Source organism: Pleurodeles waltl, chromosome 9, assembly GCF_031143425.1.
Source record: "Pleurodeles waltl isolate 20211129_DDA chromosome 9, aPleWal1.hap1.20221129, whole genome shotgun sequence".
Lineage (NCBI taxonomy): Eukaryota > Metazoa > Chordata > Amphibia > Caudata > Salamandridae > Pleurodeles > Pleurodeles waltl.
In genome coordinates, this window is record NC_090448.1 from 306,257,109 (window position 1) to 306,273,198 (window position 16,090).

General features: G+C 40.1%; 1 protein-coding gene across 1 annotated transcript in view; it reads left to right on the forward strand.

Moving 5' to 3' along the window:
* The window catches only part of FANCD2 (FA complementation group D2), a 1,182,674-nt gene that overhangs the window by 53,763 nt on the left and 1,112,821 nt on the right, over positions 1-16,090 (forward strand). Inside the window, exon 4 of the mRNA XM_069206781.1 lies at positions 9,342-9,409. Coding sequence (XP_069062882.1) covers positions 9,342-9,409 — 68 coding nt within the window. The remainder of the gene's footprint in view (positions 1-9,341; positions 9,410-16,090) is intronic.

Here is a 16,090-nt window from a genome sequence, read left to right on the forward strand (position 1 = left end):
GTGATGCATTCAGACAAAAATCCAAACCTTCCTGAGGCTTTAAAGAAACTTCAAATAAACCTTCTCAAAAATGTTTTTGTGTCCAATAAAAGAAGGGCAGATTAAATGACCTGCTTGGGTTTTGTTGCAGGGGTCCCATGACACAGAATTGGTCGTAATAAAATATAGACTCAAATTATTTTTTTTTAAATGGGATCTGTTGTAAATTTGATATTGTGTTTTTATCTTTTTTCAATTAAAACTCAGAGCTACATTTCCCATGTAACAAACTACAAATTGATGGTAGCACTTCCTAAATAAATTGCAATCTGTGCCAGACATTCGGGTATATTCCAGTATATAGTTTTCCACCCACTGCTCCATTCAATACAGAGACCAGCTGCACGCAATTCAGCTTTGGTCGCAGTCCAAAAGGAATAGTCTAGCTCAAACTGCCCGGCAGGGTAGCATCAGGGCAGCTTCAAGGTAGATTTGCATATGACTGGTCTCAGTCTTCAGTTGCACAGAGATTGAAGAACAATAAACTAGAATGCAGCCAGCCAGTCGCCAGTGGCTGAAGTTAATTCAATCACTCCTCTTATGACTTTGTTCATTGTATTTCCAATGCAGCAAAGTACCTTTCCCTGGCAGTAGAACATGAATATTCATATATTTGTAATGTAACGTAAGAGAGTACCAATTATGTCCAGAACTAGTTTGAAGAATCAGACAGGAACACATCAGTACCTAGAGTCATTAGACTTTTCTGGGCCCCAAAACTATTATTGGACTTACCTAAATTAGGCACCAAACTGCTCGATTTCTGAAAGATGTGTCCATGTTTTTGAAACAGTGTTACACAATGATGCGAAGCCTTGAGATTTTAGTACACCGTTAGGGGAAAAATACATTAAATCCAACTCAGCGAGCAGGTGTTATGTATCTGCAAATCCCTCATTGGGAATACAGTGATATGCGACAGAACTCCCTTGTTAATCAGAGTTTTCTGACACACGATCATAAGGAAAGATAGAAAATGTGAATCTACGAGTACACAGTCCTGCTCTTTGGCTTCAAATAAACCTCACATGCGGTTCCCAGTGCTTGGCAGGAGTGGCATCTTCCCTTAATCATACAGGCATCTAGGTCTACCATACTTATTGGTTAATGTACACTAACGTGTGATACAATGAGATGCAGGAGTTGAAAACGATAGAGGGCTACAATGACCTGCGTCTACAAATCAACTTTGATAAGTTAATTCAGAAGAGAGGATCCTGCAGTTGCAAACTACCAAACCACAAACGGAGAACAGATTGCCTTTGATCCTCATCTGCCAGTAGCTTCATGTGACTACTCAACCAACAGCTAACATGTTTCCTTTTTACTGGGTTTTAATGGCATCTGTCATCAGAATATCGAACATCTTCCTGCACACAGGACCAGTTCTGTATACTTGGAGATATTCTTATAGTGCTCAGCTGCCGTTTGTACAGACATGTAGCACTGATACCTTACGAGGTGTAAAGCAAGCCAGAGCTGTTGTGCATGGAGTGTCTCAAGGTTGTGATGAGAAGAAAAAGTTCAGAAATATTGTTTTGCATATTTACTTCTCAGATTGAGGGAGCGTGACTGAAAGTGCTTTTGCATGCTATGACTGAAATTTTTTTGCACAAACCCTATTAAACATTTTGACCTTTTGCCTTTGTTTCCTCAATTAATGGTGGCCATCACTACTAGTAAAGGATCTTTTGCTTGAAATAGAAAAAATCTACATGTGTGGGGGAATAAGGAGTTTTCTTGGAGGGCTATGTTATCATTTAATATTATCTAATGCAAATACTGTTCAGTTCATCACACATGGAGGATGAAATAATGGATAAACTCCACCAAACCCATATAATTGAAGGAATACAAACTTATTTGGCTTGAATCTCGCATTCCTGAGCTGTCCTCCTACATCTCCGTCCTTAATTAGGAACTGAAGTCCTGGAATACTGAGTCTAACATTCCAAATGTCTTCCCTCTAAAAATGCAGGGCCCTAATCTTATTACAACTTCCTTGTGCTCTTGCACCCACATCTGCTTCTCTAAGCAAGGTTACAGTACTCCTTTTCTCCACTCCCTTTGCTCTTGCATCCTACTTTACCCCCTCCCTCTTTTGGAAGGTGTTTATAACAGGCCTCCTGTATACCTCCTTATCCTCTCCTCCATTTATATCAATCTGTCTATAGGTGACTGGATAAATTAATTATTGACTTTGCCAATCTGTATGTTCATTTTCTCTTCACGCCTTTAAAAAGAGTTGCAAACTCATTTAGCAAATCTAAACTTTCATGAGTTAAGATAATCGATATCTAAATCATAGAGTATATAAAACAGTTTCCCAATGTAATCGCTTGTCATCCTGAAATAAAAGTTCTGACACTACTGTATTTAATTTGCCCTCTGCTGATGAGCTAAACTTTACTTAGTATGAAGGCCGAGAATTGCTACTTTTCTTTCCTTAGGAAGGAAGTTCTCTAGCTAATTTTCACAATTTGGGATTCTAATTCACAAGCTCATACATGGCAACTTACCTAAATCCATCTTCTGTTGAGCCCATTACTCAACACATAGCCATATAATTTATTAAACCGTTGTTGAGGCGTTCTCCAGTTCATCATGGTTTATGAGGGGGAAGTGAAACTACCAGTCAGTCATGAGCTTCGTCAATATATAGCAGTCTCCAGGAAGTAAGAGCCTCTTTTCTTAATATGAAGTTAAGTAAAACTCTAGGAATGAAAGTGAAGACCATAATCAGAATAAATCAGATAGGCCCAATTAAACAGCTCATTTAGAATTCCCAGACGACATGTCAGGAATAGCCACAAGGCTTAAATGTGCCCTCTTGAAATGAAGACGAAGAGCCAGCAATTGTAGTAATTGAAGGTTAAAGAAATAATCAAGATCATTTGTAGTATAGAAAACGTAATGACAGTGAGACCAAACATCTGATAAGATATAGATAGTTAAGGGATAATATCTGCCTACATGTCCTTAATAAAATCAGGACTCTCGTTCTCTTTTCTAGCATGGAAAATCTGCATTTTATTGCAGAACCAAGGGCTAGTATGATGCCTATTTAAAGCCCACTACTGCTTTATCCACCAGTTAGTAATAAGATGTCCTGGATGTTGATACTCTGGACCAATCAGCAAATCTAAGAATGTCCTCTGCCATTGTTTGGGCAAAAGGGCTCTGGATCCATGTCTCCTGTAGTACTAGACAGAGCCCCAAAAATGTTTGTATCTTTTTCAGCGAAAGACCAACCCTTTGCCCAACTGGCAAAAGCAGGGGAAGATACAGGAACATGTCTTTTTCTTATTTTTTTTTTTTTTTTTTTAAAAGGATTTGCAAATGAGGAGAGGATGTTTTAAAATCTGCAGTCAGTAATTCTTATCATTTAAGGCCCTTCTCCTAATGCACAGAACAATGAATCATTCTGGCCAGGGTTATCTGTCATCCAGGATACCCCACTACTCACCCAAGATAAACCTGCTTTAGTCCTGCGGCCATTTGGCCATAACACCTAGGGTCCGCCTAACAAAAGCAGGAGGCAGATCCTTTTTCCTCTTTGGACCACAGGCCTGGAATAAGCTCTCAGTAGAATTGCAACAAATTAAATGTGAGGAGCCTCTTAGAAAGAAACTTAAGACTTGGCTTTTCACACTTTAGCCTCTCAGCATTCCTTTCTCTGTCCTACTCGCCACATAATGCTGGGGCACTCTTTCCAAGTAGATACATGCTCAACAAATCCCATCATTCATTCATTCATTCAGATTTTATGAGGGTAGCAGGCGAAGTTTAAAAAGCCTGTTGGTGACCAAAAATACTAGAAAAGTTTTGAAGAAATCAGCTGTAGATTAGAAGATCAGATTGTGACTCTTGCTATGGGGATCTTGGAAGAGGTGACCTAGAAATAAAAGCAGTGCAGGAATACCTATGGCCATCTCGAGAAACAATGGGAACTAGGCCTCAGCTTCCAGAGTGGGGAGATTAGAACCGCTTAGGTATTATAGGCCTTTTTATGAGTTTGGTGGGCGCTGGAGGCCACCCGCCAAACATTTTCCTCCATGGCCTGAACACAGCCGGCCCTATTAAGAGTGCACCGCAGGGCCGGCGTTCTGCCCGCCGGACCTGCGATGAACAGCACCTTAATATTGACACCAGCTCCTAATGGAGCCAGCGCCATTGTGGTGTTGCGGCGGGTGCAGCAGCACCCACAGCGCATTCTACTGCCTGTAATTCAGGCAGTGGAATGCACCACGGGGCTGTCCATGCCCATGCCAAGTGCAGGAGCCCCCGGACACCCCCATCTGCCAACCTTTCCATGCTGGTGTAATCGCCATGGAAAGGCTGGCGGTATGGGGACTCGTAATCCCCAGGCCAGTGCTGCTTGCGACGCTGCCCTGGTGGATTTCAACCACAGGGACTGCCAAGCTGCTGGCTGGCAGCAGCCTGGCTGTGTTGGCGGCCAGACCGTGGTGGCCCTGCCACGGTCATAATGTGATGGTCGGACCACCACGACTGCAGCGGTCCGACCGCAACCATGCTTCTGCCGGTCTCAAGACAGCCAGACTCATGATGAGACCCTATGTCCTAGAATCTGAACCTGGCACTTGAAAATTATGACAAAACATGGAAAATTTTAAATCTCACCAATATTGCAAGAAAAATTTCTTTGGCATTCGGTTTTTGGAAAACTACTGGTTTTAAATCCGGAGGACCCTATTTTAAACGCTTGTTTTGTACATTTTTTAATATTGGTGGAAAATAAATTAATGCTGAAGTGATTTTTAATTATTTTATTGTAATTGATCTGTTCATGACTTGTCATGTAATGATTTTAAGTAATTGAACCTGAATACATTTTAATTTGGAAAACTTCTGGGTGTAGAAGCTATCTGGCATGCCAGCCTGCCCCCAACTGAATGATGGGTTAAATTCTGTCCCAGTTGAAATACTGTTGTCAACCCAAACAGGTGTTTAGACTTGGCATTTCCCAAATGGTTGCTGTACTGGATGTATTGTCAGTTTGCAAAAGTGTGTAGAAATGCTCTTGTCCCTGGTGAAATTGAATACCAAATTAGCCTACAAATGATCTAAACAATAGATGTGTGTTGACAATTCCTTGATAGATCATGTGACTAAGGCTAGGGGCCTCATTACGAGGGTGGCGGTCTTGAGACCACCAACCTCATGGTGTCAGTCACAACCACCGTTGATGTGGCTGTCCGACCGCCACATTAAGACCTTGGTGGTTAGACCGCCCAGACCACTGGGATCCATGATCCCGACTGGCTGGCGTTGGCGGGGATCGCAATCAGCCAGTGCGGTGCTGCGCTGCCTTGTTCTCCTCCAGCCTGTTCATGGCGGTCTTACTGCCATGAAAAGGCTGGCGGAGAACAGGTGCAGGGGCCCACGGGGGCTTTGCACTGCCCATGCACTTGGCATGGGGACTGCAGGGAACCCCCTGCCCAGCACCATCGCAATGTGTTTCTGTCTGCTGTGCAGACCGTGAACATTGTGAAGATACTGGTGCACCCTGTGTCAGCAGCATTGTTACTGGCTCGATTATGAGCCGGCGACAGTGCTGCCGCCTGTTTCCTGCTAGGCTGGTGGTTTGAAACCGCAGTTTCCGCCCACCAGCCCAGGGGGAAATTCTTAATTTGTCCTGCGGGTTGGTAGCTAGTGTGGAGGCAACCTACCCGTCAGGAGGTCGGCGGACAGTTTGAACCGCCCGCAGAGCTCCTAATTAGGCCCACGGTAGGGAAAAGATGGTACGTCCATTCTAATCAAATAAATATTCTTGCCACCATGTCATCTGTTTGATTATTTTTGCCTAAGGGTATTTTAAAGAGACCCTTCCATAAATGTCTGATCTTGAGGCTTTAGTATACATGAAAAAGAAGGGACCACGGAAATATGGCTTAAATAGGCTCTGCAAAAAAAACCTACTTTTCTGACCAATTGCCTGAGAAATGCAAGGGTGTGTGACAATATGCTTATTTAAAGTTATGTTGGAGTGGAAGTTGTAAAATGTCCTATTTGGATTCCGCAGAGAAACTTTGTGAAACGTTTTGCAGAAGACCAGAATAAAAAAGGTGAGAAGTAAATTGGTAAACCCTGGTGTACTAATGAAATTTATGGAACCTCCTTTGTTCCATGCAAATTTGAACATAGAGGTGTTTATGATTTAGCTTCATCATCCTCCGCCTGGAATAAGCACATCACTAAGATGAACATTGACCTCCATTGCGAAGTGACAGGCTTTTTTAGATTTTTCCATTTTGGTTGCAAAACCTTTGGGATGGAGATAAGTGTCTTCTCTGGTTCCCTTGGAAAGGAACTTTCCTGTATTCTTTGTGAACACAGATTCTTCTAAACATAAATTAATTATTCTTATAATAGACCTTGAAACAAAGGAGATAAAACAATTTGAAAAACTCTGTACAGTTTAAAAAACCCAGGGATTCTCGGAAATTGCTTAAAAAATTTGAGATAACAGATTTTACAACCATATAACAGAAAGGGATAAAATATGATGCTGACCTTGAGAAAAAGGTCTGCTTGTCTTATGTTGTAGAAGAAAATATTGGTCTGTTCTTCTTTGAGGAAATATGGTGTGTCAATGTCATTGGATTGGTAATCTGGCCACCACACGGGTTCTGTTAAAATAAGTTACTGAAATGATAATGGTTGGAGCAACAGTTACTAGACCTGTTGGCTTTATCAGAACATCTTTTAGTGAGGAAAACCCCTGCCAACTCTTCTCACACTGAGTTCCTGGACCTCATCTCTGAGCTTGTTCACACAACGTGTAGTCTATCTTAATCAGCAAGCCTGTTGTTTCAGCAAATCCGCCACATTGGCATTGTCCGGCAAACCACAAAGTTCATTGAGCCATTTCTACAAGACTGTCTACTGAATCCCTATACTCCTTGGCTGGTCCTGTGAGTTCTAGTAAGTGGATGCAGTTTATCTAAAAATGTGTCCTGATGGAGACACTACCCCTCTCAATACCATTCGTTTGGTCACAGAAACAAAATACCCTTTTACTTGTTTCACTGAACTGTGAAACTCTTCCTAATGAAACAGACCCATGACCATGGAGATGCCAGGACTCAAACTCATAACTTCCACACTGAGATTCTTACACCCTAAACTTTAGGCCACAGGTTATCCTCCCACTTTTATTGTAAAAGGTAATCATTCTAGGATCAAATGCAGGAAAAGCTGTGGATTTGAGGTGCTCAATAAGAGAGGGATCAAACATAGGGTTAACATTGACTTTTGGAACAACTTACACTTGTTTAACGACATTCCTGTCTTTAAGGATGGGCATTGGGCATATTTTATGTTCAGAGGGTCAGGACCTAGCTAGCAGAGAGTATTAGAATCACTCCATTATCCTTATCCGAATCAGTGGGATTACAATTATTATAATCCTAATTTTGTGCATTTTCCTGAACAGCACTAGGTAAAAAAAAATCTTGCATTCTAACTCCAGACATGAGGGTTAAAGGGCTTACTATGTGGCATTATCTTTGAGTGGTTGAGAGCCGGTAGCCACAATACTAAAAGTACTGGAATCATTGCAGTTATCATTGTGTGAAACAATTATATCACAATTATCATCATCTTTTTGTGCAGTCTCCAAAACACTAATTAATTTCTTGGCCTTGTATTCTATCACCAAACATGAGGGTCAAAGGACTGACTTGGTGTCAGTATCTTTGGGAAGCTGAAAACTGCTAATTAGAATACCGACAGTTGGAAATCAATTGTAAATAAGTCTCTGGGACCTTCTGAGAATGCCTGTTTGGATGTAAAGAAGATTTACTTGTTTTAATTGAAGTCTAAATTTAGCTGGCTGCAGTTACATTCTCCAAAAGAAGGTGCACCTTCAGAAGGTAATGTGCGAAGCCTGCTACCACCAGCAGGTAAGGGTCAAGTTTAATTAATTATACAGGCATTCGAACCAGTATGTTAAACCATGAACTTTAAAACATAAGCATCAAGGAAAAGAATATAGGTTGTTTTTTATCAATTCTTCCTCTTCAGTATCAGAAAAAAGAAAATTACTGTCTTTCATAACTATTTACATAATCTCAAATTTATTCAAAAAGCAGTATTCACCCAAATGTGTGTGTGTGTGTAATGTTATATATATATATATATATATATATACATATATATATATATATATTAAATACATAAAAAAACTATGGTTTAGACACCATGAAGGCTACATTTGTGTAACCTAGCCTTTTCATCTTACTGTTTAAGCTACGTACCAAACAATCTGACTTATGTATGAACAATACCACCACCCATTCCCCCTTCAAATGCTATTGCCAAAGCATCCTCAGAAGAACGTGTTCAGGTCTCCCAGGTGTAAGAGAAATCAAATGAATGTGGGCAGTCAGGGCACCTATAATGAGTAAATTGGCTCCAGCTGAATCTATTCTATGATAGCAAAACATGTGGGCTATTGTGAGTATGCCATGTCTTTAAACAAAATGTCAGTGCATGAAACGTAGTGCGCTAGTAATCTGAGCCCATATAGCAGGGAAGGAAAAAAATATGCACAAAAATACATCCAGATATATAGAAACAAGGCAAATGAAAAGCACAACTATGGGAGACACAGCTCAGTTCATCTCAGCATACTATCAGATATAGAGTGACACATTTCAAAAACATTTCTAATATTAAAATACAGAAATGGGGTGACGTAGAATACTCAAGTCTTAGGTGAGTTTAACTTATCTTGACATCAAGAAAAGAGTCCTGTGATTGTTATATGTAGACAAAGCTAACGACAAATTGGTGGGTACAGTTCACCTCAGCCTGTCCCTCCAGTCTTGTAAGTAAATCAGCTATATACCATATTCTGTCACCTAAATACTTTTTGTGGCAAAAAACCAAAGTGGATTTTCATGACTTATGGATAGTGTGACTCGTGTAGCTACAGAATTAAATATGGGGAATTGCAAAACTGTGATTGTCCAGTTTGTGAATGTTTTGTACAAGTTGTTGCCAGTATCATAGGCAGCTGTGGGTCACAATTAACCTGTTTTCTTGTGCTAGGAATTCCCAGTGCTATAATATGAACCTTTTCATTGCTCATTTCTATTGGTTTACAATATACAATCTAACTTCTCTTTGACTGTACATGCCAATTTGCTGTTGTTTTTAGCTTTGCCTTAATTCTTATGTGCAGATTTGATTTACTTTCTTAGTTATAATTTCTCTACTTGCTATAGAAATTAATTGTTCTTTTCTCCCCCTTATTATATATTTTCTTGCACATTTAGGGCTCGATCAAGCGGTTTTCCAGAAGAAACTTTACCAAGCTTTGAGAAAACACCCTTCTTATCCCAATGTAAGTATTTATTTTAAAGAATTTGAAAGAAGTTAATAAAGAATTGTACTTCTATAATAAATATGGTTATCAGAAATGTGGTTTATTTAATTTAACAGTGCTACTGTTACATACATTATGCCTAATGTATATGTGTTTTGGGGCCACTTCAGTTAGGCTTTTGGGAAACCAATCAATATAGGATTTTTAGCTTATTCAGATATTAGCATTGAGGGAATAGTGGTTGGGCAGTGGATGTTAGATATTTTTGGCCAGCTTCTACACCCGATAAATATGCATCAAATGATTGATGTGACACTGCAAAGTGCTGACTGTCCCCCTTTGGGTCTAGGCACATACATGATGCTGCATGTTTGAAAGAGGAGAGGGGATATCACTTTCCCATTAAGATGGGAATCGGTGAATGGAATATTTTATTCCCTAACAATCCCGAAGTGTCAGTGTGACTGATTACCAAGCCCTTCCTGATTTTTTTTTAATTAATATTCATTTTCCAAGTACAAAGCTTATCCACAGATCGTGTACAACAACAATGCCCCACAGCAACGGGTGAGAGGAGGACTCGGGTACAATAGCATAGCTCAATATACATGATAACATCAAATAACACCTACAAACAACAATATAATCTTGGGTGTGCTTAGTATTGCACTTTTCCAATCCTTGCCCTCCCCTTGTAGCGTCTGATCCCCCTAATTGTCCCCCTTCTGGATCAATGTGGCCCCATCCTTGTCAGTCCAGATGGACCATGTTCTGTCCCAGTTTCTCCCCTCAAATATGCCTCTCCAAATGTCCGCAGGTATGTAGTGTTTCAGTGTGGCGAGCAGTGTACTTGCTGTGTCATTTAATATGTTTCGGGTTCCAGTTGCCTCACAAGGCCGGTCATCCAAGTGTTTATCCAGCTTCTCCAAAAATAAATTCCACCTAAGTAGCAGATCCTATCCCCTTCTGCCAGTGCGCAACTTCCTCTGGTCTGCTAGTTTGGTCGCAGCCCATGTGCTCAGCGCGGTTTGCCGATTATGTAGTGACGGTGCCGCAGGCGATTCTCACGTCTTCTTTATGCAGCGTTTCACCAGAATCAATGCTAGGTTTCTTTCTTGGCAATACTCCCTGTGTCAAGAATGAACTACCAAGCCCTTCCTGTTAAGTGTGTGACCATTTATTTTTGGTCCATTCTCATGGCCCTTTACAGATGTTCATTTGAATATAGGTATCTCCACGTTGCTTCAAATACCTCTGTGAATGAACAAAGTCGATATCCCTCATTTCTTGTAAAATACTCGCATACCCCAAACAATGTTTGCTCACTGAAATTGGGCTTACACAATTCCAGTTGTTTTAAACAATAAACATATTTAAAGATAGCTTGCAAATTTAGTCTCTTTCAGTAGCCTTGCATGTCAAAGTAGTCTGGCATCTCCATCAGGCAACTCCATTCTCTTATGGTAGCCTGGCGCTTGTTAAGTGCCATTTGTTACTATAATAGGGCATCTTGCTGTAAACAAGACTTAGGATGTGGTTATCTCCGTACCTTCATTGGTGTTACCATTTTCTGTTGTTTATATCATGCCACTATTGGGGAATGTACCGAAGAAGAGGTAACTGAGGTAAACGCGAAGGCTCTCTTGTACCTAAACCGCTCCTGCGCAGACCTAAATTTACAGTGCCACTTGGGCTACTTTTAATTGGTCTGTCTTAAACACAAGTATTAGCCTGTTAGATCAGTGTTTTCCAACCTTTGGAATTCTGTGGACCCCCACTTTATCATTATGGGAAACAGATACCCCTATTGAATCATTATTGGAATCGAGGGGCCACCCACTGAGTCATTACTGTAAGCGGGGACCCCGGCCTAAACATGGTCGATGATTTGAACCATAAAAAAATAGACAAAAAATACAGAAACAAGCATCCCATCAAACACATACAAAAATGATAGCATTTTATTTAATATGCAAACAAATATAAATAAATAAAAAACATTTTTACTTTTAATCGGAAGGTTGGACCTTTTCTAAATTCAATTGAAGCCACACATCATCCATAATATATTCTGTTTGATGCACCTGCACTGCTCCCACAAATCAATCTGAAGATACTAATTAAATTTTTAGCCTCCAATTTCATATTCTTTGACATTTACAGTATGTTTTAAAATGTTCAGTTGTACATTTAGCCACTTTATTTATATACACTTTATTAATCTGTTAATGTAAATTAATTTTCTAAGTATTCAAGGCCCCTGCCCCCCCCCTCCAGGACCCTCCAGGTCACAGGTTGGAAGCCACTTTATTAGTTTAGTGTCTTTATCCCCCCTTAGGGCTTCCCCAGATCGAAAACTATTCAGTATAAACGTAATCCTGTTCATACTCTCTTACTTCTCAATAGGGAGAGGGAGCTCAGACACAGTTTCTGTATTCTCTGTTCTCCATGCCCTTCACAATGTCACAGTTCTCTGTAGGATCCCTTTAAGAAAAAGGCTACCTTCAGTGTTCCTTCCTGAAACAGGTGGTTCTTCAGAATTCTGGTGAGATAGACTGTCTTGTCTTCCATCTTACTTCAACACTTAACTTTACCTCCACTGGTACTATTTTCTGGAAACCAATCCTCACATGCTTGACATTACATTATGATGTTGCAGGCACACCAGCCTGATGGTGGTGCCCCATGGTTCAGATAAGGCACTAGGCGGCTGCACTGCTGAACCCATCATATCAAAGCCTACTTCCCCTACCATACTAAAAAAATAAATAACTTGTAGGCTAAAGTGCAGCTGCAACCAGTGCTCAGTAATTGCCACAGGTAACCAGAGATTATTTAGGTATAAAACCTTGTTATGATAGTTGTTATAAGAGAGAAGTTACACTCGCTTTAACACATTAACAGTAATTATGTGACGCATGTCCATATAGAATAAACCTTTGGAAACATGATGGTTTTCAGGAAAGCTCACTAAAATTTAAATATGGAACACTCCTTTACTACTTGTTATCCCCGTTCTGTTTCTGCAGGTAGACTAGCATTGGCTTTATATTTACCATCCTGTGTGTTGTGTGTTAAACACCAAAGTGGCATGCTTCATCAATGGGTCGTTCTCTTTGATGGATGGATGCTGCAGTACCTAGTGGACCCCTTTTGGGGGCTCTTTGCAAGAGATCTTCTAATCCCTGTGTCCAGTGTTTACCAGACCCACCCAGTGAGGAACATGACCTCAAAATGAAGTATGCCACTTCGGGGTGAGGGTCAGTGTTCCCATAAAGGACACCCCTATTGACTGTTTGAAATTCCATTAACATCAGTAGGTATTGGTGGATCAGTGGAACAGCACACTTTAGTTGTTTGTTACTGGACGTTGTGTGGAGCATGTGTGCTGGCCCGCTTAATATCCTTTCAGTCCCCTCCTGTATTTGTGGGTTGCCTATATGGAGAGCCTCACTGGGAATAGGCAGAACCTACATGAGGGAGGTATACAGCCTTTCTCCGAGTGTTCAGAATCTGACTCCTAATTTTGTACATGGTGAAGCTTAGGTCTGGGTGTTTTCGTTACTGTCATTACGGAGCACAGTGATACCTTAGCACAGCTGGATGGGGTGCCAATCCAGGAAAAATACACTCAGTTGATATTTAGATATATCTTTAGGTACTCAATCTGAGAAATGTTGCCACTGTCTCATTTGTGGTATTGCTGCGATTGAAAGTGACCAATAATATATTGAATATGTTGAATTTCCTCGTAATGTACAAACGTGTTGTTGAACGTAATGGATCAAAATATTTGATAGCAGACTAGATTTAATATCTACATGTGTAGACGCAAGCTGATTTACAATCTCGGATCAAAAGGCAATGCAGTATGCTCAGACATCTTTCACTTGCGTTTCATCCCCTGGCGACATAAGCAGTGCTGCTACATCTTTGTAAAGTAAAATTTCTTGAATAACTTTTTATTAAACAAAATAGAGGTGTTCAACAAAATTTAAATACCTACAAAAATGGACAGCAGAAAAGGGAAGCAATGTCCATTCTATAAAATCAATTAACAGTTACTAATGTATCTATTAAATGAATATTGGTATAAATCCTCAAAAGGCAACCAATTCTTATTGTAATAGTTCAAAAGGCCTTGGACTTTTTTTTTACTATGGGATAACTCCTAGGTTTGGAGCCGTATATATTCTTCAGTTTGCACACCTATTATGTACAAGTCTAAGGTGTAATCAGTGCTCTGAACATCCAAGTATATTGACTACACGAGCTGCTGCAGTCTCATGGTCTCTATCTGGATCACTAATCTTTGAATACTTCAAAGAATGACTCCAAATTCCATGTCTACTCTGTCAAGGATATTGCATAAATGTGACGACACACTGTAACAGAGACATAGCATGTCATCAGCATAGCCTAAAATCAATTTGCAGGTGAATTGCTCCCAGAGCAACATTTTCCTCACAACCATAGAGAAGACAACACACTTCTAACCACTGCTTTTCATTGATTGTCACAATTCGTATCCGTTTTAACCACTCTTTTCCAGTCTCATCTCAGTTTATTTCCAGAGAGAAACATTGAGGCTCTCTAGTACATCACCAGCACCACTAAATGCAACTGATTTCTAAGAAAGTTTCCCAATTTATTTTATAGTTTTTTCCCTCCACATTCATCCAGTTCTGCTTACAGTTACTTTTGTGAATTAAAATCAATCATAGAATTGACTGCCCATGCAAATCCTCGACTTTAAATGTGAAATCTGTAACACAAGGTATCCAGTTTGGCTGTATTTCTTGAATTAATTACTCAACTATACCATAATCAACGCCACTGGAAAAAATCAGTTATGCAGTTGTGGAACTTTGTGTGTGAATATTTAGTGCTACATAATCTACCATATGCTGCCTAATCTGCAGATATTACCAAAAATTGTTTCTAGCTCAAAATAATCATATGTTATTAAATGTACTGCACCTGAGTGAAGTCAGTAAATGCCTGCACTTTGGGGAAGTTAACTGGTCAGCGTCAATACTTGATTGCTGTAATCGAGCACTTGAAAGTGTAACAGTGATTCCCGTATATTGTAAGCACCACTATGTATTGGGGGAAGTTTTTTTGTCTGCAGAAGTAAACAAACACTTTAAATCCTTAAGTACAATTCAGACATGGTTGAAAGAATAATTCCTTCTTTGTTATTGTTTTTTTCACTAGGCACGTAAATTAATGAACCATTATATAGGGTAAGGCAAGGCCACTTGTCCCTCACCCACTGTTATGCATGTTTTCTTATGCATTCCCCGGGGCTAATACACAGATGTAGCAATTAGTTGCTGTGCGCTTTGCCTTAATGTGTTCCTAATCATTTCTCAATGACATTAAAGATGGTTGGTCATTATTAGGCCTTTCTATGAATGTCTGCGATAACTTGATCTAGTCTTATAGAGTATCTTTTATCATGCTCTGTTCTTTTCAACATGCAGCAACATACTCTCAATTTCCGACCAATAGTTATGTTTCCATAACTGGAACATTAGTGGCTTTGTCGATTTCTCTCTACACTGTTACAATGAATGTTTAAGGTAACACTAAGCATATACCTACATACCTAGAGCTACTTTACTTCACATTTTTCGTGAGACTAGGGGGCAAGCCCAGGAGGTGTGTCTTGAGTTTCGTGGTATCTGATCTCCTTGTCCCATCTTCCTTTACAATTGTTATCTTCTCCCATTACTCACAAATCACCAGACATGAGAGGGCCATATCAAATAAGTCTGCTTTCCCCATTGCACCTGACACATGAGGGAGTGACTGTTGGATGAATGTTATGTAACTTTTAAGTGTAATATAGGTACAAAATTGAAGTGCAGGTGCTTACACCTAGCATTCTTTGAATCAAAATCAATTTCTAGTCTTCTCTTTCAGTTCCCTGTTCATATTGTTAGGCCACCCCATCCGCAAAACCTCCAGTTCGTATTTGGTAACATTGATGTTACATCTTTTTTTCTTGAACCGGAGTGAAATGATTGTTTGTATCTCTGTATGAGAGTAGATGGTGCCAAATTATCTGCTAACCACATCAGATCTATAACATGCTTCAGCCTCACATTTGCGAGGGACTGGACTACAGGTATATTATATGTCTGCACCCTCCTTCAAAAAGCTTGTCCGTAGTTGTCACTCCTGCCCCTTTACACATCTCGTAGCTAGGGATCTGTGCTGAATTCGGAATCTGTACAAGTTGGAGGACTGAATGTAAGGGGCATATGCTACTTTGTCGACTTGCTCTGGCATTTGTGGGGACAATTTATAGTGAGTATAAGTAGTTTAGAATACTTCCCTCGTTAGACCCCCGACTTTAAAAGGAATGCTTTAGTTCCTATACTTATTAACTCATTGAACACATACCCTACTTGTGTGGGAGGAGAGCTTCAGAGTCTTCTTGCCACCCACTGCAACTGAGTTGCAAAGTAGTAAAGTTCAGAATCATGGACACTCTTGCCTTCCTTGGTGGGAGGGAGGGTACGTTTATGAAGGATTACCCTATATCTGTCTATTCAGACCAGCTTAATGAGGACAATGTCGAGTTCTTTAATGTATTTCCTGTCACTCTCACTGGAAATTTAATAAAACAATATGAGATGCGGATAAGCCACCAATTTGACCAATGCTATTTTCCACATTATTGGCAATCGG